Genomic DNA, 23,467 nt, shown 5'->3' on the forward strand with positions numbered 1-23,467 from the left:
GAGATCAGCGAGATGCTGGGGGGCGTGAGGGTGGCGAGAGGTTGAAGCGAGTAAGGGTTCAAAGAAACAAATCTATCGTGAACAGAATAATATCTATGCAAGGCCGACGTAAAGAGTCAGTTTTGAGTTGCGTTGAATAGCGGTGTCGAGGTCGCTATCGCTGAGGAGGTCGACATAGGTGCCCGATGGCTCATCCTTGTATTGGACAGCAATCTCCTCGCTGATCTTCAAGCGGTCCATGAGCTTCTCCTTGAGTTGCTGGACATTAATGTCGGCAGGAACACGGATGGCAATCAAGTCGTCTTGGAAGAAGACCTTGACCTTGAGAGCACCTCCACTCGATGTTGAGACCTGCGTGAGGGAGCTTTGCTGTCGGATCATGGGTGGCTTGCCGTTGGGGAGAGAGTTAGAAGGTTGCGAGCGGTGGTGAGCGTGCGAGTGCGAGTTGCGCTCCGAAGGCGCGTTCTGCTGTTGCGATGACTGTCTCGACGCGCTGGGCGAGAGCTCATGGCCAGACGAGTGTTGGGAACCACCAGAGAAGCGAGCATCTTCTCCAAATGCATTAGGGTCGATCTCAAAATCGCCCTGGCGAGGGGCAAACAATTGACGGACGAGAGCGCAGCGGGTGATGTGCGGAGGCATGGACAGAAGCTTCTTGATGTATTCATCGAGATTGTGTCGGCGGCCGTCGGAAATGGCATCGGTGACATGAGCGACGGGGCCAGGCATGAATGGCAATGACCGGGGCTTGCCTCGGTTGCCAGCCTCCTCCTCAAACTGTGTCAGGAGAGCGATCTGGAAGTCGTAAAAGTCGTGGTAGTATCGGGACAATTCCCAGCAGCGACCATCCTCCATCTTGACTTCGATGATGTACCAGTATTTATCATTGTCGAAACAGTAACGAGGAATCGAGGCAGCGACGGGTGCGACGAGTGGCGAATGACTCTGGGAAGGCTGGTGTTGGTACATGGATTGCTGAGCGATAGATGCCTTGCTCGCGTTGCGGTTGTGGTAGGACTACACAGTGTTAGGATATACAATCTGACAAAAACTACAACGCATTGAACTCACCATGGTTTGGCCGTTCTGAGACATGTGGCTCATGTGGTCCGCGCTCTGCCGCACTGACATCCTCTCCATACCAGACTGAACAGACTGCATAGAGCCAGGCGCCTCAATCTTGCCGAGAGTAATACTGCTGTTCTTGTATTCGGCAGTCATCTTCTTCCACTCCTCGACTTTTGGTACACCAGCGCGTCGAACAGCCTCAAGCGGATCAGTAACGGCCTGTCCACTCGCCATATCGCGCAGCTCAACAAACGACACGGGAATGAGCCCGGGCCCACCCAAGCGACCGATAGGTTTCGCGACAAACCACTCCGGGTTCGACTGAGCGATGACAATAATAGCCTCGCCCGACTTCGCGTCCAACTCATCAGGCCGCTCAGCCTGAAAATCGTACTGAACAATGCCATACACCATGGCGCCTCCTCCACCTGCTTTGCCCATCATGGATATCCTGGGGAATGCGGGGTGCGATTGATAAGATTTCGAAGAGCCAGACCCAAATTCAGAGCCCGACGATGTAGCGCGATCAGCGAAGCCCGAGTCGTGCGGTTGGTTGTTCTTCTTTCCCAGATCGATGGAGCCGCTGCTGTCGCGTCCGGTTTTGCCGATGACTTCGAAAAAGGTGACGGGAACCAGCCCCCTCGCTGTAGGGATAAGGGGATTGCACGCTTCGTACCAGTCCGAGTCGTCCTCCCTGCTGATGACGTGGAAGAAATCGCCCTTGCTGAAGGCCAATTCCTGAGTATTTCCTGGTTCGGGTTGGTAGTCGAAAAGCGCTTTGATGACCTGAACGCGTCGGACGAAGGATGGTTAACACAGGAGGCGGAAAGGAGAGAAGAGGGGGAGGATAAGTAAACAATAATTGGGAGAGCAAAAGAGCGACGAGAAAAGAGAGTGAAACGGAGTAAAAGAGGGTAGAAAAATAGAAGCAAGTCAGCGCACGCACCTTCTTTGGAGGCAGAATGGCGACGGCGGATTTGGGGGTGATGGACAAGTGGTGGTGGTGGTGGTGGGGTTTGGGATCTTTCTCCCCTTTGAGAGAGCGACGGAGAGCCTAAAAATTGTGGTGTTCACGATTAGTTGGAGTCGCTAACTTCCAAGGCGGTCAACCCCGTTTTCCTGTCCGGAGTAGTAGCCAGCTGGAACAAACGAACCTTCATGATATATTATTGTTGCTCTAGTTAGTGTGCGATTATGCGATTATTTGAGTCTCGAATAGAGCAAGATCTCGGACTCGCATCCAATATAACCGGGCAGTGCCGTAAGCAACGAGGCGGCAGATAAAGGAGAGACAACGCAAAGAAAGAGAATGGAATCAATGCGATCAAAGAAGGTCAAACAGGCCTGAAAGAAGGACTGGGCGTTGAAAGAGCGGCGACGATGAGGAAGAGGGAGAGAAAGCTTAGAGACTGAAAGGAGAGGTCGTTGAGCTGTTCTTTGAGCAAACTCGGAATTTTGTGTTCCAGAAATAATGGTCGCCCTCGTGCGTTGAGTTACCACGGATGCCCTCTGCTCAACCGGAGGGCTCCCCCGCCTCTGCTCTGTCAAGGGGAGGTGGTGGATAGCTGGTCCCAGTGCCAGTGGTTTAGGGAGGGGCGTTCCAGCAGCGAGGTTGTTGACTCTGAACGGGGTGGCTGCACTGACAAAAGGGGTCGTGGGGTTGGAGTCAGTTCTGGAGAGTTGGACTGGAAAGGTGGCGGTGGTGGACTGGACTGTGGTGGTGCTGTGACAGTGAGCCTGTGCCTGTGCCAGTCGGCTGGGTCTGCGATCCTACTGTCGTATTGGCAGTAGTCAGTCACTAGACTGCTAGAGGGATAAGAAGTACTCGACTCTGTCACTGACAATCGAGGGGCTGTCCTCTTCTCTTCTTAGACTACGGCGTTAGTTTGTATTCAGTGGGTTTGTGCGGCCAATGACAAAATCTCGACTCAGTCAGATAATTGTGGTGCATACTCCTCTGTAAACTGCTGTCAAGCTCGTAAATTGACTATGCCGCTAAATAGCATGCACTGTACAACGGATCTCTTCCCCGCTGCAGCCACTTATCCACAGTTACCAGAGTTTCACTTCTGTAGTCTAGTTATATCTCCTTGCAAACTGCACTTCGGAGTTTTTCAATCGATATATCATATTGCTTTTTCCAGTGGTCTCAATTTTTTAAAATGACTCACTTGAGGTTGGGCAGCGAGTAGCCCATCCTTATGACCACCAGCTCCAGCCATCCAGCTTCCTGGGTCTTGGGTACTGCACTCCAGAGAACAACTGCAGCCGCCAATCCTTCGCCACTTCTTCTATTTCTGTACCTTGCCGCTCCCTACGATCACCTGATTCCCAGCCAGCCAGCCCAGTGCAATGCGATGCCCAGTGCCCAGTGCCCATCTACAATTGTATTCCTCCCCAGCAAATAACTGGTCTTGACGGAGTTAAGAGTACGGAGTAAATGTATAATAAAGCTCTTTATCGCATCCCGCCTCCAAAGAGAACCACATGGCTGGCCCCAGTCCAAGTACGCAATAACGACGTCCTTCCTATTCCGTCCCCAGCGCTGTTGACATTTGCTCCTCGCCCATGGTTCAATCCTGCTGCGTCTTCCGTTCCGTTCTTTGAGCCTTCCATCCCCGCCTCATGACATTGGATCAGAGGGTGCAAAATTAGGTGATGGCGATCACGAACCAGAGTTTGCGCTGGTGGCGGACTGTCACGTCAGGTGAGAAGTCTGGGCGTTCCGTTGTTGGTATATACATTCTGTAACAACTGTCAAATAAAAAAAGTACTTACGACTGCGATAGATGATGTCAGAGTCAAAAAGCAGCCGGCCGACGTTTCAAAGCGCTGATATGACTCGTCTGGACCCGCAACGTTCGAGAACGTGGCTGCGGGTCTGCCCACTTGCTATCTATACTTCTGGATACGTAACGGCTGCGGCATGGAGAGTCCAGACTCTAATGTATACAAGTCGAAAATAACTTTTATTGACTATGTCCAACTGACTAATGATATGTTTCGTCTAAACTGTTGATCCATCCACGCCCGACTCCAACACTGCCAACGAAGAAAAATATGCCTTGCAAGGGCGGGGTATACTGTCCAAACCTGAGCGAAACAGGAAGGTCGAGAACGGATGCGATGCACAAACAAGACGAAGAGAGAAAAGAAGAGAATGGAAAGAAAAGACGATGCGAAACAGTCGGAGTGGGGTAATCGATGCGAATGGTAAAAGGTGGTGGGCGAGATAATAATGTAAGAGGAATCGAAAATGAAACTGAACTTATATCTGTCCTTTGATATCAACCACGCGGTGGGCTTCGGCTCGTGCTACTTCGAACAGTTGGGCTGCTTTGCCTCCTGTGAGCAATTTGACGGCTCCATCCTTTTCCAGGAGCAGCTCTTCAGAGCTATGGTCCAGGATGAAGCGCGCACTCTGCTCGTCGGACTCAAAGCCCAGCTCTTCGGTGATGAAACGGATTTTTACGTCTGGTTTGTATCTGTTCAAGTTAGCGGGAGCCCATAAACCAGAGTGACAGTGATAGCTTACGCTTTACAAATAGCGGAGAGGGCGGAAAGTCGTTCGCGATCCACAAACATGTCCATCAAGTAAGCTCCCATATTCGGGGTGTCAAGATAAAGCTGGAAGAACCGATGATAGTTGCCAAGGGCCAGCGCAGACCGCACATCCAATGCATGTTTGACGGCTCCGCTCCGCTTGTCTGCTGGGGTTAAATCGGCTAGAGCATCGTTCATAGCCGTCCAATTGCGCGTGTGAATGAAGTAAAGGATGCGATAGGCCTTGAATTCGGTCGGGTGACCTCCCAGTTGCTGTGCGTACAGAGCCCGCAGCTGCGTCTGACACTGATTATACTCACCAAGGTCTCCCTTCTCCAAAGCAATACGGGCATGGATCTCGTAGACACTGACAGTGAACTCGTTCCTGATATGTTGCACTGTCAAGTCCTGACGTAGGGACTTGAACTGATCGCAGATGTATCCATAATTGTTGTCTTTTTTCCACTTTTTCTTCAGCATATCCAGCGTTTTCACCAGGACAGGGAGAGGGCGGACTGTATCCGGGTTCGGGGCCGAAGTCAAACGGAAGTATCGCTTTTCCAGATCCTGACATCTTCCAACAACCGGACCTGTTGGAGCGGGGCTCGGAGACGCGCCGCGGGAAGAGGGTGAAGAGCCGTACCCTCCTCGGGGATCCTCGAAACGTTTCTTCCGCATTTCCAGATTAGCTTTTGACTTACTTGAATTCTTGAAATCTAGTCGTTGCCGTTTGTCAGTGGGAGAATAAGTGACTCGATCTTCAAAGGCATTTGATTTGTTAGTCTGCCTCCACGGGGGGTAGGCGTTTGCATCCGTTTGGTACTCAGCCGACTTTCTCTTCCTGGATGCGTCGTCGGTAGGTGAATCCCGTTTGAGGTTCTGAGTAGCGTAGGGTGATCCCCACGTTGAGGCCTCCGGGTTGGCCAGACTTTTGATCTTATCGTTCTGCACCATGACCTGGGGTAAGGGCAGTCTCTCCCAATCGATCTTGTCGAGCGTGTCGGACTGAGCTGCGTTTGTTATGACCGACTTCAATTTGACTTCCATCTCTTCCCTTGTGACGCCGGGAATCTGTTGGTCAGGAGCGAAGCACCGTTGTACATACATGCGGACCGGCTCCGGCCACATTACTCGCTTGCGGTTCGCCGCATCTGCAGGGGTAGTCGCTGGCTGGGAAGAGGTAGTGGAAGTCGAGGCAGGGGTGGCGAGACTGCGGCGCGCTTGAACCGGTATGTATGCTGGGGTAGCTTTTCAAGCTCGTTAGTGGTGGTTCTTCAAAAGTATGGGTGAAGAGACACTCACCATGACTCGGATAGACAGCCGTAGTGGCCGTTGCCGAAGCGGTTGCCCGCCACGGTGGCATGCCAGAGCTCATTTTGGCTTAAGCTAAGCAAAGAACCAGAGTGATAATAACGTAGATGAAAAGAAGAGCAGATGACAAGAAGAGGAAAGCGATGTTAAGGTGATGCGAATGTGAGACCGGAATAAACTACGGTGGTCTGGGTCGAGGGGTATCTGCGGAAAAGTTGTCTACACTCCAAAAATAACAAAGTCAAGAGCGAGACAGAAAGAGGAGAGCCAAATACAGTAAATCTGACAAGAAGATGGGTTGATCGTGGATCGGTTGGAGGTAGGAACTCGCTTCCGGATGTTCTTTTGGGTGGCGGTGGGCAGTGGGCACTGTGGGTGATTTATGTTGCGTTCCTGGTTGCAGTGGCCGCCGTAATGTCACGTGGGCCAGCGACAGTGTCAGAGAAGAGTCCCTCCGTCCACCACTAGTATACAGCATTGTTCATGGAGCACAAGTATTCGCAGTGAGTCATCGCATCAAATTCATATATGTACATAACATCCATTTGTCATAGTTTTCAATCCATCAATCCATCAGAAGTATCGTGATATATTAGCACCATTTCAAAAACACAAGGGTTGGGGAATCAGGGTCAACATAAATCGAGTCAAGGAAAATACATAAAGGAAACAGAGTGCTCGGAGATTACTTCTTCCAGAACATGGCTTTCTGCATGCCCCTCGACATAGCCCATTTTGTCTCATTGAGCTTGTCCGTCATGTTGAAGTCTTTGCGGAAAGACACATTCGACTTGGTGCCGCCCACTGAGCTCGCGGCAGCACTGGCGTTTGCGCTTGCAATATTGCCGGCTTCGAATTTGGCTTTACCCTCGACGAGCTTCTGGATAAGGTATAAAATAGCATACGTGGTTGATCCCACGGCACGAACGATAGCCAACACTGCCACGGACCACAGAATGATCGCGAGATAGATGTTTGTCCCGTTGGAGCCGACGCCGTAGACTTCTGACACAGCCATCGCAAGAACGACGTTGGCGACCATCCAGACGGAGACCATGTAAGTTCGGACCGCCCGGTAGTAGTCTTCCTGCTGTTGGCTCTCGGAGATTCCAGGGTCAGGCACCTCGAGACGGTCACGGAGATTGCGAAGCGCAGCATCGTATCCACTGTCAATGTCGAGTTGCTCAGACGGCATTTCGACCTCCACAATTGACCCGTTAATAATACGTGCAGTACCTAAGTCAGTGTTGAGCGAGTTGTCACCCTTGGTACCCCAAGTAACATCGTGCGTGTTACAAAACGCGTAACATTGCAGGGTGCAAATATAACTGGGAAGGAGAGCAAAGTACTGCGCAGATGACGTGAACATATGCCATGGATCGAGGTAGAGGAACGAGGTGAAGAAGTACAGCCCAATTGTCGAGAGCAGAGAGACCACTATGTTCACGAAAAGCGTATTATCGATCGTGATAGGAACATCGTGTCCAGTTTTCGCCATGAGCTCAAGGACGATCAAGTATAGAGTACAGAAAGCCGTGTAAGTCATGACTATACTGTAGACAATCATACTGGAAAGGTAGAGTTTCTTGGCTCTGTAAGTGGATTAGTATGTGCCAATAGCAAGGTGTGCAGAGGTCTTACCCTTGTGGTCGGTTACCCAGAGAGAAAATGAACTGGAGACACATGACCAAAACACAAGCATATCTAAGAACGATGAAGATCCACTTGCCCATATTGTGGCCGAATGGGTCAATTTTCTCATCTGTCAGTGAGCCTGCGATGAAGAAGAACGCGAGGTAGAAATTTGCCTATAAATGTTAGTTCGGCTTCGTAGCTCAAATGGAATGGCTGACTTACAAGACCAAAGTACGTAAATATTAGTTGCAGCAACTGGTAGACAGATTCGATCTGCAGAAGAACCTTGCGCGGGAGGGAGTGATCCGTCTTCCACAATTGTTTCCCGTTAACAAGGGAGTAAACGGCTGCGAAGAAAGCACCATTCAGCCATCGCCGACGCTGAGAAATGAATTCAGGAATGGAATCTGGTCGTAAGTTAGCAGGTTATCTTGTGCTCACGACACTGTACATACCAGGAACGTCGGTCTCTCCGACGGCGCTCTTCACGAATCTCAGGACCCATCTTTCTTCCCTCTTAGCTACCAGCTCCCAACAGAGGATACGGTCCTCCGCAAGATACATATTGGCTGTGAACACGTCGGCATCTTTGCCGTGCAATGTCTCTCCCTTGAAATACTGGTTCAGAGGACCATTGCCCTCGGCGTCGTTTTGCAAAGCAAAAAATCGGTATGCACTAAGTGCACCAGGCAACACAGTGATATAGCCGAAGACGGACTCCAAAGGCTTGTCAAGAATGTTGGACATTTTGTACTCAAAGTTCTGACTCGCGACAAGAGGATTCAGGAGTCCGAGCATGTTCTTTCCTTTGCCTGCCTTGATTTCGCCGGCTGCACCAGCGACGTTCGAGTCTTGATCAAATGCTTTCCACAAATGGTATAGAGCAGTAGGCTCGGGCCTGGTACCGACATCAAGTAGGATGCAAATGTTAGGCTGGAGAGCTCTGCCGATGGCGTTGAAGAACCAGCGATGCGAGTTCAGCTTCTTCTGGTTGTGCTCCTTTAGACAGAAGATAACCTGGCAAGGCACAATCCCCTTCTCTGCCCCCTTGAACTTGAGGTCGGAATCAAGGGAAACCTGGGTTGTGTATTCGTAGACGTGGGCATTGACTTGTTTCTGGTTGACAACATTCTTTGCAATACCCTCCTGGTAGACACCTAGGGCTGCCAACGCATTGAGCGTCCGCGGATGTACCTTCTTTCGACCGTCTGCAATGATGCAAACCACGATCTTTTTCCACCCATCCTTACCCCAAGTTCGGGACTTGGACCGAGAACAGAAATGACTGATGTTCCGCATGATACCGTGCATGGTGCGAGTGAAATGGCTTTCGTCTTCGTTATACATGGTGACGCAAATCAACAACTCCGTCTCTCGCGTGGTCCTTCCAATCTGCTGGCGTAACTTATAGCCCCTTTGTCCAAAGTCATCGGGGTCGCAAGTCACAGCGGTGTATCGCATATGTGTAAATTCCCGGTCATCTCGGCGCGGCAAGAAGCTATGCAGGATGGTAGGGATTTTACACTCCAAGATAAGTTCACCATTGATCAGCTGCACTTCTTTTTTTACCATGTGTGCATCGCGAACTCCTCGGCGGCCTTGTTTCTCTGGAGCTGGACCATAGTGAAGGTTAGGGTCAACCATGGATTCCGCTTCGTCATCGTGTTCGTCTAGGTCAACCTTTTCCAAGTCTCGCTCATCCGTGATATAAGTCGATTCGCTGGCAAACGATTGAACACTGCCGTGGCCTCCATGTCGAGAGTTTATTGTTCTTCCGCCTCCCCCAAACGGGTCCTCTTCGCCGTCACCGATGTCGATCCTTGTATCTTGAGTACCAGCACCAGGCTTCGAGAACAGAGGCGCTGGGGGAAGGGGTCGGCGCGGGCTTCCTCCGTATCTTGAGCTTGGGGTTCCAGGTCGAGGGCTGCCGTTCAAGTCTGCACGTTCGTACTGTGAGCCAGCTACCGATGGAGGCCTAGTCCAATCTGGGGCGCGGACAGGCGACCAGGGTCGAGTAGGCGAGGCGGGCCGAGAAGAGTAGTGCATGTCGCTTACACCGGACGCGGTGGGAGGAGGTATTGTGGGCGCATTTCGCAGGCTTGAAGCAGGTCGTGTGAGTGTTTCTTCACGGTCGTAATCGTATGAGTACCGCTCTGGGTATCTGCTTTCTGTCCTGCCAGACCGAACAGTGTCAGCTCTCGCTTTCTTGTAAGGCATGTTCAAATGGCCGTAGCATGAAGCCCAATATCAGGAGGAAATCAAGTCCAACAGACAGGACTCGGTACATATTCCCCTAGTCAGGAATGACATTGTTGACAGCTCGAGCGAGCAACAACAGCGGGGCTTCGCGCACGTTCCGGATGTGATCATTGGTATGCTCCATCGAGAGACAGCGGAAATGTGCGCCAAAAGAAAAAAGGAGACTTACTGGTTATCATCACCAAAGGGATCGTCTCCGTATCGGTATGTAGAAGCAGCCCCCAAATCAGCGCTCAAGTCTGACTCCACTTGCGAACTGGTAGGGAGTAGTCGCATTGTTGCGCTTTGGCGGATGTCGGGGTCATCGTAATCTCCATAGCCGTAAGAGTATGCCGGCGGTTGGTCCTCCTGACCGTACGGTATACGGGGCTGGCTCATGGTGGTTGCTATGCGGGTCGCTTAGCAGGACATACTCCTAGACGAGATGCTCAGAAGGTAGCTGCTCTTAGTTAGGGTCTATGCTTGCAAATGCCTTTGAGTGAGAGAAGAATGTAACTTACTGCGTGGAGGGTCCACGTAGGCGGAGGATGTGGTAAACAAGTTGCTATCTGGGGTAATTGCTCGGAATGAAGGGTCGGAAAGTAGTGAAGTACTAGCCGTAATGGATATAAACAAAGCGTAGTAGAAATCCGTCGTGATATTCGGCAAAATTCCACGGGGAATAAAGAGTCAATGGACAGTAGAAATCGCCAACAGATGGACAAGATGTGAGTTGGAAGAAGCAGGGATATAACGACTCGTGCTTCTGTTCAATGTGTTTTCCTTTCTTGCTGACGGCGCTTCGAGCGATCGGGAGCTCATCACCATGGAGCTGCGTGGAGGCGTTGTCGCCAGGGCAACGGCAGTTTGCAGCGGCCTTGGAGTGGGGCAACGATGTACTGGACCACTGTGCCTGCATCTTATCGGGTTCCTGATTTGATCCTCGATCGTCTGGCCATTCATTGTGTGTCTTGGGTCGTTTCTCAGGTTGCTGATCCCGGTCGCCTTAAGGTTGGGTGTTCATGGAGGTTGGAGTTGAAGCCGCGGTTGATTCCTTCCGTCTGGGGAATGCACCTGACTTCTCTCCTTCATGTTTATACAAATTGAGGACTTCAATTACATGCGAGATCACTACATACATTATTACCTTTTCGTCGTACCATGGACCGCAAACTTCTCAGATCCATGGATTTTGGCGATCCTCCGCAATGAACCAGACAAACCAAACTTCAGATGATTATTTAACAAAACAAACCACCACAATCGCCATACTTACTATTTCCTTGCGCATTAAACTGCGACCTGCCATCAGACTTGACTGAGAACCAGGTCTCCGTCTCCTAATTTCGTTCCTATAACAACCAACTCATCCCTTGCTTCAAACACCATCCTCGCATCAACCTATGTTGTCGCCGCCGGTGTGGGCGTCGTCGAGTCGTCAAGCAACGGCGCGCGCTCAGCATCAGTCGACTCTGGCTCACCTGGGCTTCGGAAGAGTACATCGCGACCGGAGTACTTGGTGTAAGTCACATAGAGTGACTCTGCCAGGAAGACCGCGAAGATGACCCACGCGAAAATCCACTGGAGATGGTGTTCGTGGAACCTCTCCGTCTGCGATATAGCGAGACCTGCAATGCGAAATTAGCATGCCCTCCTCAAGCTCATACGAGCGACTCACCGAACACCAACAAGGCGAGACTGTATCCAAGCAGATCATCCACGGCTGTGAAGACGTGGGCCGTTCCAAGCACAAAGATGATCCAGAGGAAGACATTGGCGGCAATTTCCGCAGCTGGGGTGTGACTATAGACGGCGAGCGATCCGGTCAAAAATAGTGCAAACAGAGTCCAGGCGTACGGTCCCGCGACGACAGCCAGATGCGACACTGGTGGCAAAGAGCGAATGCGCCAGAACAAGACATGCTGATTGACAAAGTGCGCGATCAGGATAACTTCGGCAGGCCAGAAATGGTTCCTAGTCCATGTGTGAATCCAACCAAAGACGAAAAGGTTGTTGACAATAAAGTGCGAAGCGGCATTGGCAGCGTTATGCACAGCGGCCTCGTCATTGGAAAAGAGCTGAGCGACGTAAACAATTTGAGCTAGAAGCAGAATGATCCTGCTCTTGTGTTAGCGGTATACGCAGGTAAAGTATATGGTACTTACCAGTAAATGGCCACCACCACTGTGTTCAGTGTGAAGGGCGTGCCTCTCCGCTCAAACTGTGGCCAAATTCTATGGCTGGTGTCTACATCGGCGGGACTGTGAATTGAATAGAGGATGCCAAAGACCAGCACCAAAGCCCAGCTCAGAGGAACAAGGACCCGGTAAGTAGTGATGACATTAGAAGGATGCGACTCGCGCCGCTCGAAAATGTTGTCTGGGCATAATTAGTCCAACTGCAATAATATAGAATTGCGGGAAACTGTTCGCAAGCATACAATATCCCATATTGAAATAACCTCACAACAGCTCCAAAAAGCCGAAATACAGAACAACCTAGAGTAAGTTTCAACTTACAGCGAAGCGAGCCCCCTAGGTATATATCAACCTAGCACAGCACCGCACCGCATGAGGTGAGATGACGAAATCCAACACAGCCTGGCACCCCGCAATCCAAGAGGTCTCCTGACACAACATGCGCATCTCTCACTGGCCAAGAACAATCCGCTATACAGTTACAAAGCTAGCCTGACTCAAATTTGGTCTTTTCTCGCCATGGCCCCCAGATGCATGGCTGGTTGGCGGCGCTCTTGCCCGGATGCAGCTTTGATCTCCTTGGTGCAGCGGCGGTGCAGGGATCGACATGGATGGCTTTGGCCACAGACTAGAGACCAAAGACCGAAGGTACTCTATGGAGGAGGGAGGAAGTACGAGTGGGGAGGTCAACGGCCTTGGCTTTGGAGTGGATGTACGCGACATTGACTGTAGGTAGGTCTCGGAATCGCATGATGCTGAAATCCCATACATACTCTGTGCTACTGCGACGGCGTGGGTCTTCTGCACGGATCTGGGTCGATAAGTCAATCACCCTTTACTCTATTGTACTAGCACTTGGAATATACTACGTCGACTCGTCGAGCAACAGTCCGCAAGGTAGACTGATCAAGTCTACAGAGCAACAGTGTTACACGGTCAAACCTCCCATTTCTAACGGTCAACCCCAGAAACAGGAAAAAGCAAAGAAACTGTAGAAAAAGAAGACCCGTATTGAACTTTGAAGAGGGACAGTTTGCCTTGCCCCCAATAAGCAGAACTCAATTACTTATCTAGGTCCTAGTAGTCTAGGCCCTTTTGTCTGTACTCTGTACTCTGTAGTCTAAGGTAGCCTAGTAGCCTGGTAGGTACTCCGTAGCTACCCTCGGAGCGAATCCGCCTCGTCCTCCTTCTGCAGTTTCACAGCCTCGACAAGCCTCCCATGTATAGACTCCGGCGCAATAACCATCCCTTCGCAACCGTCTAGCCTCCGTCCAAGCGTCAAGTCCACAGGGTCCCCCTTCAAATCTGAAACCTTCACGCCGAGTTCCTCGACAATTAGCATTCCGCCCACATGGTCCCAGCAGTTTGAGCGGTAGGATGCCTTGCGCGGGATCTTGATCAGGACGTTACAGCCTCCCACGGCGATGGCGATGTACCGGAGCTGCGCAGACCAGAGGTCTGACCTTGGTGGCCAGGGCGCACCTATCCTTCCCGCAAGGAGAGAATGCGTCTCGTAGTTTGAGGAGTTTGCGGATTTGCAGTCGATAAACTGAATCTCAGACGGCTCTGTAATCTGCTTCTTGTGCTCGATTCTTGTAGCCGGTCCAAGAAGCGCGCCTGTGCCCATGGGGCGCGTAAAACTGCCCTGCCCCAACACAGCGTAGACCATAACGCCCCGTCCAGCCCGATCAGCCTGCTCCTCGTGGATTTCGCCATAGGACAGATCCAAGTTCGGGCACCCCGTCACGCCAACGCGCTGCTTTCCATCTTCGACCAGCGAAAGACAAACGGCGTACTGCTGCCCGCGCATGAACGTTGCTGTTCCATCAACGGGGTCAAGGACCCAAGTTCGGCCCTTGGGTTTACAGTTCCCCAACGCGCCAAGGTCAATCAGTTCGAGCATTTCCTCCTTAGTTTGAGGGCGTGAGAGCAACTCTTCGCTCTTGTCATCATCTAGCCGCGTAGAAGAGACAAGGTCCCATGTCCGCTCAAGCAAAGTGGGTTCAGCACGGAGTGTTTTGCTATCTTCTTCGCCGACGATATCATCGTCAGGAAAGACATGGTGAATAGCAGCGATGAGGAGGCTCTGCGCGCCGAAATCGGAGATTGTCACGGGGGTGTCGTCTTTCTTGTCGAAGGAGCCTTTGTCGACGGCCGCGATGAGCTTTTTTGTGAGCAGGGCGGCGCGCTGCACGGCTAGGCTTGCTATGAGCAGTTCTTTTGCGTAGGGACCGGAGTAGTCCATTGTTATGCAGGGGTGATATTGAGGGAGGGGAGGAGGGATCAATGCTTGTTGGAATTTCGTCACTTTTCTTTTTGTGGTGCTCTGAGACATGAATCGTGGTGGTGCCAAGCCGGTCGCCGATCGGTGGAGTCTGGCATCGCGAGGACGACGTCATTGGTCGCGGGTCTTGTTCGGCTGCCCTAACATCATAGTTGAGAGGATTAGGTAGGTATGGTTGTAGAAGGGCAGTTGGGATTGTAATCTTAATGGATTCCGGGCATTGTGGCATCTATTCATTGATGTCTCGTAAGACACCACAGAACTTTTGTGACATAGGTCCCGATGTAGCTACCTGACTACATTGTGAGTCGTAGCTTCTGCATCTAGAGAGACTAGTCAAAAATTTCCATATTCACTTGCTCTGTTACGGTAACATAGCGTGAAAATGTATCTGGAGATGCTTCTAGCCCCACAGAGTTACACTGATACGGCTTTCCTGGTCATCCTTATTCTTTCATAGTTATATATTCAAGTCCCCGATAGACCTTCTCTAAATCACCCAGCACATAAAGATGTCGGAATAACCAATCCAGTGGGAGAACGAGGACACTCCCGACTCCAGTATCTACCAGATTCTCAAACAATACCACGACCTCGACCTTGTCCTCGACAACGCCAACGCCAACAGCAGAAACACCATCTTCAGCGGCCCCAAAGAATCCATAATCTTCCACCTCAAAGTCGCAAAGCAAATGTGCACTACTGATGTACCCCAACAGAAGCTACTGGAATCGCTATCACAATCCTTTACATACAGAGCAAGAGCTTACTACACATACACCTCTCAGCTTCGAGCGCAGGAAAAATCCGAAGTTGAGCCGTGTATAAAAGATGAGCAGCTTGAGACGCCGCCTCAAACCCCTCCTCAAACCCCTCCTCAAGGTCCGCGTTGTGACCAGACTAAAGTTCGAAAACCATTTAGGGACGACTATGAGTGGATTTATTGGCAGGTTGGGTACTGGCAGGCGCAGCAAGTGTGGGAGACTGCGGTGAAGGTGAGCGGGGGCGATGAGGGGATTCCTTCTGCTTGGGAGTTGTTCACTGAGAATGGGTTGATCTATATTGCTAGGGCTCTGAAAGATTAATTGCCTTGTCGAGCAGCGAATAATTCCAGGTGTTACTATGCTTGGAGGTCCAAAAGTGTCGGTTAGATAGCTAACGGTTAGTATATTGGTATTAGGTGTAATTTACAACTTATGTAGATGAAAGCGGAACGGCAATGTCCCAAAGAATTCATTAAAAGGGCCCTTCTACTCAACAGTTAAACCAAAGCCATTAAAGATACGGTAGCATTAGGTCATGAAAAGCTGAATGTACATCAAGCATTATAGTGCAGCATGAGCAAGCTCGTATGCGAAGCCAAGGGTGAGCTTCGCGTGCTCCAGCATGTGGTCAAAGTTTAGGTACTTGATCCTGTCGTCGGTCGTGTGGATGTGCTTGTTGCTGTCCTCCATCTTGGATTCCGTTGCCATCGCCGAAGGATATCCGTACTTGCTTGCTGAGGTGTGGTCAGAACACGCGTATCCACACCTGGTCTCGGTGAACGGGATGCGACAGTACTAAAAATGGGTTAGCAAACCATATACATCCGGATGGGCAATTCACTTACGGTACTAATGGTGTTCTTGAGGAATGTTGTGAGTGAAGAATCCACGTAATCAGTCATGACCCCGATGGCTTCCTTCTGGCCAGACTCAGTAGTGCCCTGAGAGTAGCCAGTCATGTCTTGCTGTAGCATAGCCTTGACATCTGCTTGGTCTCGCTTGTACTTGGAGAAGACGGCTTGGGAGCCCAGCATGCCGCCCTCCTCTGCCGAGTACCAGTGGAATTCGATTGTGTTAGGTGCTTGCGCCTTGGCAATTGTCTGGTCCTTCAAAAGACCACGCAGAGCCTCGAGGATGGTAACGGTCCCACTGCCATCGTCATCGGCGCCAGGGGCAGCCAGAAGCGAGGGAAGGAACAGGTTGATGCTGTCTTGGTGAGCACCCAGAACAACAGTCTTGTTTGAGAGACCGGGAATACTATTGACATTGATTAGCAGCTCACTCGAGAATAGCGTTATCAATGTACTGACCGAGCAATGACACTGAATTGTTCCCAGGAGTGTTCGAACTTCTGAACACTTGCACCCCAGCCATCAGCACCAGAGTCATGAATTACTTTTAGCACCTGGTCGTGGAGCCACATCGCGGAGTCATAGCCGTCGGACGACTTGTAGTAACGGGTGTGAAACGAAGTAAACTTCTCCAAGTCCTTCTTCATATTGTCCTTGTTCAAGCCACCGATGAGATCCTTGACCGTGTCCACGTGCGCCATCTTCTGCGGGTAGTTGAGATAGAGACCAGCGTCTAACGTCGGGTACAGTCCGTAGTTCCGGTCTTCCGTGATATCGATGAAGTTCACACCGTCCTGGTAACATTAGCAGCGACAGGTAATAGAGCCCAATGAGCCGTACAAGTTTCAGAGCCCATTTCTCTTCCTCTGATACCCATCGCGTTTGATACGGGGCCAGCTCGATAAGGTACTTCTCTTGCTCGTGATGAATGTGTGGGTTCTCCAAGACTTCCTGCTGCGGGATAGCGTAGGCCCGGACAGTGGCAGCAGTTGCGCCCAGAGCGAGCGCTGTCGAGAACTTCATGATGAGAGCTCGGGCGTTAATGATAGTCGTAACGATGAGTCGTAATGATACAACAGATGAGACCCAATGTGCAGGGTCGAGAACAGCGGATTCGAAGCCGAAGAAGGGCGTTTAGATGACTGAGGGGAGTGACCAGGGAAGCCGCAGGCCGAGGAAGGAGGTCACTGTTGCCGACCGGAGCTTTGCGTGAAACCACCTCCGATAAATCCGAGAGTTTTGAGACAGCGATGAAGCCTCAAAATAGACCGATTGTTGTGTACTTCGACTCTGAAATCGAAGAATGAGGCATAAGTTAGGAATTGTTGCGTCAGAATGCGCTGGGGGGTCAGGGCCAATATATAAGCTGCCCAATGGAGTTAGATCCCCCGCCTGGGCACTGGCTCTGCCACACGCGACCCTGCGACAACGCTACTGTACACAGCCTCACCTCCACTTGCTAGCAGCATCCTGCTATCTCAGCCTCTAGAGCTAGCATAGCTCGAGCTGCCAAAACAAAGGGACTACTACTGGTATCAGCATATTCATAGCATCCTACGAAATCCCTTGGACTTCTGTCTTGGCCGTGGTATCTTGAGTTGAATCTTTCCCCGCTTGCTTCGCGCGGATCTCTCCAACAGACCCATCAATCACTTGACACGCCCCACTGAATCGCGACTGATTTCAATAGTAGTTATTGCCTTCAGACCAAGGCTGACCATACTTGCGGTCAGCTTCCGGACTAACATTATCAAACTGAACCTGGGACCGGAAATGGGTCGAAACTCTCGTGGTTTATCGGAGGAGCTTTCCTCCACAATAGCAGCGCCTATCTACGACTTCTACCAGCGTCTTATTCCAGAACCTCACTAAAAAGCCTTCTCTCTTGCACAAGCAGAGAAGAAAAGCGCTCCAAGGAGGCCATAGAGCCCACTAAGAGTCGTGCCAAGCTCATACCACTGGCCATAGAACCGTCGAATCCTGTTGCCTGCTCTTCTATGTTAAGGAAACCACGGCTATGGATTCACCGCAGTAAGCGAGAGACAAGAGGAGCTTCAGACTCCAAGCAATCATTATCTGCCGATGAGCGGATCTATTTACACCTCATTAATCTTGTAGCTCCGCTCTGTGAGCTGCTCCTCAATTTATAAAACCTCGACCTCGAAGGAGATTCGGAGAGCTGAGTCAGCCTCCGCATTTGCCAGCGGCTTCCAGCACCATCTCTCTTCGTTTCTAATCAGCCTCATCATATTTCTTTCACTGCCAACCTTATAACAGAGGAGGTCGGAACTGTATTCCGCCTCTACCTTTTCTTCTTCTCTCTTCATTGTATTCGCTGTCCCATCCCTCACCCAACCAATCATGTCCCCCATCTCGATAAGCAAAGGCAACGGCTCCGCCGACCCCTCGTCATTTACTCAAATGGCCGACAAAGACCTTGAGTCCATAGGCCGCCACTGCCAATACGAATACTGTAACCAGCTCGACTTCCTCCCCTTCCGCTGCGAGTCCTGTCGCGGCACTTACTGCCTCGACCACCGCACCGAAACCGCACACCGGTGCCCGAACGAAGGCGAATGGGCGCAGCGGCGCAACGGCACAACGTCCGCAACAAGTACACCCACGCAAAAGCCGACGATTTACAACTCCGATCAGTGCGCACATGTTTCTTGCAAGACGCTCGTCAATACGCTTAAGGACCCCGGTGTAAAGTGTCCGGACTGTAGGAGGGAATATTGCCTTAAGCACAGGCTGAAGGAGGAGCATGATTGTGCGAAGATCGCGCCGCGGCTTGGCGGAAGCGCAGGACAAGCGCCGAATGATACAATAAAGTCCATGTTCGGGAAGTTACGGTCTTGGGGAAAGGATAAGAGTCAAGCTGCTGCGGCCGCTGCGGCCGCTGCGAAACCGAAGCCAAAGGCGAACAGCCCCGCCGCGCGAACACTCGCAGTCAACGCGATAAAGAAATCGGCAAAGGGCGACCAGAGTGTTCCAGCTGATAAGCGGGTATATCTACATGTCGTCGGGACATCAGAGACGCAGGGCGTCGACCCGCCGAACGGCGACTTCTGGTTCGACTCGCGGTGGAAGATTGGACGGGTACTAGACGATGCGGCGAAGAGGTTGGGTGTTGAAAACATGAATAATCGGGCTGGTGAGGAGGCAAGATTACGGGTGTTCCATGTTGAGAGCGGGGAGTTTCTGGAGTTTTCTGATGCAGTGGGTGGTGGGAAGATCAAAACTGGGGATACGGTTGTTTTGCTACGAGGTGCTGGAGTCATGCTGGGGAAGTGAGGTGATTTTTGACTATTTGTGCTCTTGATATCCCGGAATGTTATTCCATTTTGCATAGCTGATGACAATTTCTATGTCGGCGTTTGTGGTCTACTTACTGTATATACCCTATGTGCATAGCCTCATCCTCATCCTAACACTACCATCCATCTAAACACTCATCTTCATTTTAATCGCCTTATGCGGCTGATACCCAATAACTTCAAAGTCGTCCTCTTTCCACCCGTCAACATTCCCACTCCCCCGATCCTCCCTCTTAATATTCAGCGTCGGAAACTCCGTCGGCCCCCTCGTCAACTGCTCCTGCAGCGCCTCCACATGATCCAAGTAAACATGCGCATCACCCATATTATGAATCAACTTCCCAGCATTCAAATCCGTCGCATGCGCAATGATATGCGTGAGTAGCGCATAAGAGGCAATATTGAACGGCACACCCAGACCCATATCACAGCTGCGCTGATAAAGCATGCAGTTTAGCTCGCCGCGTCCTTTACCCTTACCGTCCTCAATACCCTCGGGGTAAGAGACGTAGAATTGCGCAAACATGTGGCAGGGCGGGAGCGCCATCTTCTTCAGATCCGCGGGATTCCACGCAGACATGATGATCCGGCGGTCGAATGGCGTTTCACGGATCTTCTTCACAACGTCCGCGAGCTGGTCGACGCCCTGCCCGGTGTAATCGGCGTGCGCGTCAACATACTCCGCGCCGAAATGGCGCCACTGGAAGCCATAGACGGGACCGAGATCGCCGACCTTACGGTGCGAAAGGCCAACTTTGTCAAGGAACTCGCGCGAGCCGTTCCCATCCCAGATCTTGACGCCGGCTTCGGAGAGCGGGATGCTTGATGTTGAGCCCGAGATGAACCAGAGGAGTTCGGCGAGGACGGCGCGCAGGAAGACGCGCTTTGTGGTGAGGAGGGGGAGGATGGGGATTTTGAGGTTGGACGAGGGGTTCGAGGGGTCGGGCTTGGAAAGCGAGAAGCGCATGGGGTTTGGGGCGAAGATGGAGCGCGTTCCTGTGCCGGTGCGGTCGGGGCGGTGTTCGCCTTCGGCGAGGATTTGGCGGATTAGATTGAGGTATTGGTGTTCTTCGTGGGAGGGGTTGGAGAGGGCCGCGGTGGTGATTGGGGTGTTGCCCTGGGGAGTCTCTGCTAGGAGTGTCATTTTGGTCTAGGTAGGTATGATGGTATCTTTTAGACCAGAGTTGAGGGAGTGAAGAAAGTGTCCCGCGATCTGGATAATTAGATAGAGAGATGCAGATCCAGCGCGTCCGCGGCGCGTCACGTAGTCACGTGCTTCTTTATGTACTCTGTATGGAGACGCTCGAACACTTTATAGATCCCTGATGCCTTTACAGTAGATGCATCTCCTGTGTATTTTATGATAAATGTCTTGAGTATTACTCTGTGAGGCGAGCCTAAGAGAGCCCGAAGGCCATTGGTACAATAAGAAGCATAGTACTCCGTAGTGATGGTGGCATAGGGTATCGCGGCCGGGCAAGTCGTCACTATGGGATAGAGGGAAGATCATCTCAGGGCTCGCCGTGGTACTGTACGGAAACAACTGGCTTGCCAGATCGAGTACCCTTCTCTCCGCAGGTGCTCCTAGCAGATGTCCCAAAAATCCGAACGAGAGGTAGTTGCGCAGTAGTGAGACGGTCAGACCCTTCATCAAGAGCGACGAAGCATACCATCAGAACAGTGATACGATCCCGTTGAGTTCAATTGTTGAAACCAAGGCGTACTCGTGTTCGATCCACAGTCCGGTCACACCTTTCGCAACCCGGCAATCAATCGCAGAGCTCTCGCGGATCACGAACCGGTCTCTGCTGCACATGGTGAGCCAAAATGAATCATTCTTGGAAATGACGGAGTCATTGTTGGCTCAGCCAGGGTACCTTGGAAGGGGATCGAGCCAATGATCAAGGACAGTGGTCCATTGTGAGTCAACGAGTGGGCTTTCGCGCTCGGGTGGCTGACTTTCCGGATGTGGTTAATCCGGTTCCGACGCGCCTCGCGGTATCTCTTATCTGTCTCCGTTCGTCCCCGCTCGTTCTCGTCCTGGAGAGTCTCCCTTCCCTTCCATCAAGTACGACAAACATCTCGATTCGATCTGTGAGGAGCGGGTTGGTGTTGCGACGAACTTTGCGCGACTTCTCGATCGATTTCTCGCCTCGGTACCGCTCATTTTCGACGTCTGACTCTTTCCGCTAGAAAGCGCACTATGGCTATACATCCCGAGTTTCCGTCGCAAGGCGATGTCCGGGGACCATTATCGCCCCAACAAGCCCAGGAGATTTTCGCCTGGACGGAGCAGGCCGCTGCGTCATTGGAAAGCCTGACTATAACGGACTCGGCAACGACGGTCCGCGGAACCTCTGGCCTGCGCGGAGCGACTGTCTCACTATCTATCCCCCTCGACGACCCCGTTTCCGCTCCGAACGCTAGCGCTGCACCAAGGGTCATGATTGCGGGTCAAACCGCAGGGGACGCCCCAGTACCGAAGGTTACCTTCCGTCGCCGGGAACCGCTCCGTCGTGATAGTTTGAAGAGACGCGAGGCATTGCTAAAGGGCAAGGATGGCAGTCGTCGCAGACAACGTTGGGAGAATGGTATGTCTCATGGCTGAAGATGGTGTAGTCAGTGTGATTTGCTGGACATCATCTCAGCACACATGTGACCGCTATCTGGTTCGCAATTGCTGACAGGCTTGCTTTAAAGACCGCCTCCTAAACAACCCCTGGGCTGAACCCCCCTCCTCCAAGGACTGGATGCCACAGCCCACGCACGTCCGTCACGAGCCGATGCCGTACTTCCTCGCCCCACTCTGGGACAAGCACTACGCCCACCTCGACCGGCGCACGGCGAAACAAGCCGCAAGTGAGGCGAGAACGGAGAGACATCACATTCCCAAGGAACTTCGTCTGAAGTTGAAGCAAGCCCGCGCTGCGCGCGGTATGCTGCAAGACCTGGAAGAAGACATTAGACAATTCATCGAGCGATGGAACGCGCGGCAGTCGGTGCGTCAGAAAGACGGTCTTGCTGATGCACCGTCTTCGTCTGACGAGGACTCCGAAGACGAGGTTGTCTTTGTTGGCCGCAACGGCCAGATGCATGATGCGCCTGAGCGTCGGTCGAATCTGCAGAGTATGCGTGAGACAATGAGCACGTTCAATGAGCGGGCCGGCGAGAAGATGGTTTTTGAGAGCCTGGTTGATGATCGGGCTGCTGGGTTTGGGTAAGCCCATCTTCTAGCTCTTAAATTATACTTGGACAAACTAACGTGAATGCAGTCGCTGGCTCGTCCACTCCATCGCCACCTACTACGGCCTGCACACATGGTCCGTCACCGTCGGAACACCAGCCCGACGAGAGGCATACGTGGGATTCTACCCACCCCAGAAAAATCGCGCAGGCCTGCTAGCTCACTCGACCATGAACTGCCGGCAGGAAGCCATCATCCAGCCGGGCGAGAAACTCCCGCAGCCATTGTGGTCGCAGGTATAATTTGCCCCTGTTCACCAGTACCAGACGGAGATACAGAACGTCTAGCTTTCTAGTATTTGCTTCTGTAGATGGTATAGATGGATATCGCTATATTCAGACCTTCTGTTTTGTATAGAGTTCTATGATCGTTGAAACGATTTCCGGTCTGTTTCTCTATATAGACTTGTAATTGAAGCAAGCAATTTCTTCTTCTTCGGTCTTTGAGGTGCGAGAGTGTTTGACTGGTGCTGGTGCTATTGAACACTGCCAGTCACTGTGTGAGTGCCTAATCTGGTTCTTTGAATGCTTGAGTAGTAGCCTCGTTGGTACACCGTACTGAGACTTGGCCTGAACCACCCCTCCGGCCACCGGTGGGACCTGCAGAGCACAGGGAACAGAGCACGGAGCAGAAATCGGTATAAGCTGTAAGCTGCAAGGGGACGTCGATTCACATCATCGAGATCAGGACCGATCACTGATGCCTACTCAAGAACTGCACCTTGCCTGCATTATGGATCCGTAATCAAAGCGGATCCGGGTAGCGTACTACTGTAATCTTGCGATGTTTGGAAGCTAGGGAGTTATACAGCGTATACTCTCAGCATTTGAGACCCCTGTGGACTGGCTTACGATGCAAAGTACAGTACAGCCAAAGTGCAATTATACCTGCCCAGTGATCGGAATTCCGGCACTTATGGGTCTTAATGTTCAATGTATGTGGTAGGGCAGAAGCTAGGGACTTTGACCCTTGATTTGAGACTTCCTTCAGAGCGGCAAAGATTTCCGAGTGACG

The 23,467-nt window shown here is 51.7% G+C and overlaps 9 protein-coding genes across 9 annotated transcripts; 2 read left to right on the forward strand and 7 right to left on the reverse strand.

The window, feature by feature from the left end:
* Positions 1 to 93: 93 nt before the first annotated feature.
* Positions 94 to 2,228, reverse strand: BDV14DRAFT_200036 (phosphatidylinositol-3-phosphate-binding protein BEM1; the record flags this gene model as incomplete). The annotated part of the gene is made up of 4 exons (XM_073773426.1): positions 94 to 1,017; positions 1,072 to 1,854; positions 2,015 to 2,122; positions 2,223 to 2,228. 4 exons carry the CDS (start codon positions 2,226 to 2,228, stop codon positions 94 to 96), a joined length of 1,821 nt encoding a protein of 606 aa, XP_073628301.1.
* A 1,983-nt stretch (positions 2,229 to 4,211) lies between these two features.
* BDV14DRAFT_57210 (SAC3/GANP domain protein) lies at positions 4,212 to 6,355 on the reverse strand. Its single transcript, XM_073777066.1, has 3 exons — positions 5,914 to 6,355; positions 4,604 to 5,858; positions 4,212 to 4,553 (listed from the first exon to the last, which is right to left on the reverse strand). The coding sequence occupies exons 1-3, from the start codon at positions 5,984 to 5,986 to the stop codon at positions 4,337 to 4,339; spliced, it is 1,545 nt and encodes a 514-aa protein (XP_073628302.1). The 5' UTR covers positions 5,987 to 6,355; the 3' UTR covers positions 4,212 to 4,336.
* A 74-nt stretch (positions 6,356 to 6,429) lies between these two features.
* On the reverse strand, positions 6,430 to 10,751 carry chsB (chitin synthase class II). Its single transcript, XM_073768679.1, has 6 exons — positions 10,317 to 10,751; positions 9,986 to 10,255; positions 8,013 to 9,730; positions 7,780 to 7,964; positions 7,564 to 7,730; positions 6,430 to 7,514 (listed from the first exon to the last, which is right to left on the reverse strand). The coding sequence occupies exons 2-6, from the start codon at positions 10,192 to 10,194 to the stop codon at positions 6,608 to 6,610; spliced, it is 3,186 nt and encodes a 1,061-aa protein (XP_073628303.1). The 5' UTR covers positions 10,195 to 10,255; positions 10,317 to 10,751; the 3' UTR covers positions 6,430 to 6,607.
* A 97-nt stretch (positions 10,752 to 10,848) lies between these two features.
* On the reverse strand, positions 10,849 to 12,381 carry BDV14DRAFT_173029 (DUF1774 domain-containing protein). The gene is made up of 4 exons (XM_073768680.1): positions 12,236 to 12,381; positions 11,961 to 12,174; positions 11,474 to 11,913; positions 10,849 to 11,423 (listed from the first exon to the last, which is right to left on the reverse strand). Exons 1-4 carry the CDS (start codon positions 12,243 to 12,245, stop codon positions 11,197 to 11,199), a joined length of 891 nt encoding a protein of 296 aa, XP_073628304.1. The 5' UTR covers positions 12,246 to 12,381; the 3' UTR covers positions 10,849 to 11,196.
* Positions 12,382 to 13,149: 768 nt separating this feature from the next.
* BDV14DRAFT_189660 (uncharacterized protein) lies at positions 13,150 to 16,915 on the reverse strand (the record flags this gene model as incomplete). Its single annotated transcript, XM_073771231.1, has 6 exons — positions 13,150 to 14,282; positions 14,634 to 14,638; positions 15,685 to 15,836; positions 15,887 to 16,298; positions 16,352 to 16,686; positions 16,733 to 16,915. The coding sequence occupies 6 exons, from the start codon at positions 16,913 to 16,915 to the stop codon at positions 13,150 to 13,152; spliced, it is 2,220 nt and encodes a 739-aa protein (XP_073628305.1).
* A 1,338-nt stretch (positions 16,916 to 18,253) lies between these two features.
* Positions 18,254 to 19,186, forward strand: BDV14DRAFT_189662 (AN1-type zinc finger protein; the record flags this gene model as incomplete). The annotated part of the gene is made up of 1 exon (XM_073771232.1): positions 18,254 to 19,186. The coding sequence occupies one exon, from the start codon at positions 18,254 to 18,256 to the stop codon at positions 19,184 to 19,186; it is 933 nt and encodes a 310-aa protein (XP_073628306.1).
* Positions 19,187 to 19,336: 150 nt separating this feature from the next.
* On the reverse strand, positions 19,337 to 20,353 carry BDV14DRAFT_200044 (thymidylate synthase; the record flags this gene model as incomplete). Its single annotated transcript, XM_073773427.1, has 1 exon — positions 19,337 to 20,353. One exon carries the CDS (start codon positions 20,351 to 20,353, stop codon positions 19,337 to 19,339), a length of 1,017 nt encoding a protein of 338 aa, XP_073628307.1.
* An 82-nt stretch (positions 20,354 to 20,435) lies between these two features.
* Positions 20,436 to 21,008, reverse strand: BDV14DRAFT_57319 (uncharacterized protein). The gene has a single exon (XM_073777067.1). It carries the CDS (start codon positions 20,858 to 20,860, stop codon positions 20,522 to 20,524), a length of 339 nt encoding a protein of 112 aa, XP_073628308.1. The 5' UTR covers positions 20,861 to 21,008; the 3' UTR covers positions 20,436 to 20,521.
* Positions 21,009 to 21,412: 404 nt separating this feature from the next.
* On the forward strand, positions 21,413 to 22,695 carry BDV14DRAFT_200045 (uncharacterized protein; the record flags this gene model as incomplete). Its single annotated transcript, XM_073773428.1, has 3 exons — positions 21,413 to 21,800; positions 21,910 to 22,426; positions 22,482 to 22,695. 3 exons carry the CDS (start codon positions 21,413 to 21,415, stop codon positions 22,693 to 22,695), a joined length of 1,119 nt encoding a protein of 372 aa, XP_073628309.1.
* Positions 22,696 to 23,467: the final 772 nt, after the last annotated feature.

The sequence above is a fragment of the Aspergillus stella-maris genome (genome assembly GCF_047715825.1).
Source record: "Aspergillus stella-maris strain CBS 113639 unplaced genomic scaffold BDV14scaffold_26, whole genome shotgun sequence".
NCBI lineage: Eukaryota > Fungi > Ascomycota > Eurotiomycetes > Eurotiales > Aspergillaceae > Aspergillus > Aspergillus stella-maris.

What these genes read in the sequence shown, in the direction of transcription:
- BDV14DRAFT_57210 (XM_073777066.1), bottom strand. Translation starts at nt 5,986, where the DNA reads ATGAGCTCTGGCATGCCACCGTGGCGGGCAACCGCTTCGGCAACGGCC. An exon ending in GGCTGTCTATCCGAGTCATG is followed by an intron (nt 5,859 to 5,913) that starts GTGAGTGTCTCT and finishes GAGCTTGAAAAG; the next exon opens with CTACCCCAGCATACATACCG. An exon ending in CTCTCCGCTATTTGTAAAGC is followed by an intron (nt 4,554 to 4,603) that starts GTAAGCTATCAC and finishes TAACTTGAACAG; the next exon opens with ATACAAACCAGACGTAAAAA.
- chsB (XM_073768679.1), bottom strand. Translation starts at nt 10,194, where the DNA reads ATGAGCCAGCCCCGTATACCGTACGGTCAGGAGGACCAACCGCCGGCA. An exon ending in CGGAGAGACCGACGTTCCTG is followed by an intron (nt 7,965 to 8,012) that starts GTATGTACAGTG and finishes ACTTACGACCAG; the next exon opens with ATTCCATTCCTGAATTCATT. An exon ending in CTGGGTAACCGACCACAAGG is followed by an intron (nt 7,515 to 7,563) that starts GTAAGACCTCTG and finishes ATCCACTTACAG; the next exon opens with AGCCAAGAAACTCTACCTTT.
- BDV14DRAFT_173029 (XM_073768680.1), bottom strand. An exon ending in GTGGTGGTGGCCATTTACTG is followed by an intron (nt 11,914 to 11,960) that starts GTAAGTACCATA and finishes ACACAAGAGCAG; the next exon opens with GATCATTCTGCTTCTAGCTC. An exon ending in TCTCGCCTTGTTGGTGTTCG is followed by an intron (nt 11,424 to 11,473) that starts GTGAGTCGCTCG and finishes TTCGCATTGCAG; the next exon opens with GTCTCGCTATATCGCAGACG.
- BDV14DRAFT_57319 (XM_073777067.1), bottom strand. Translation starts at nt 20,860, where the DNA reads ATGAAGGGTCTGACCGTCTCACTACTGCGCAACTACCTCTCGTTCGGA.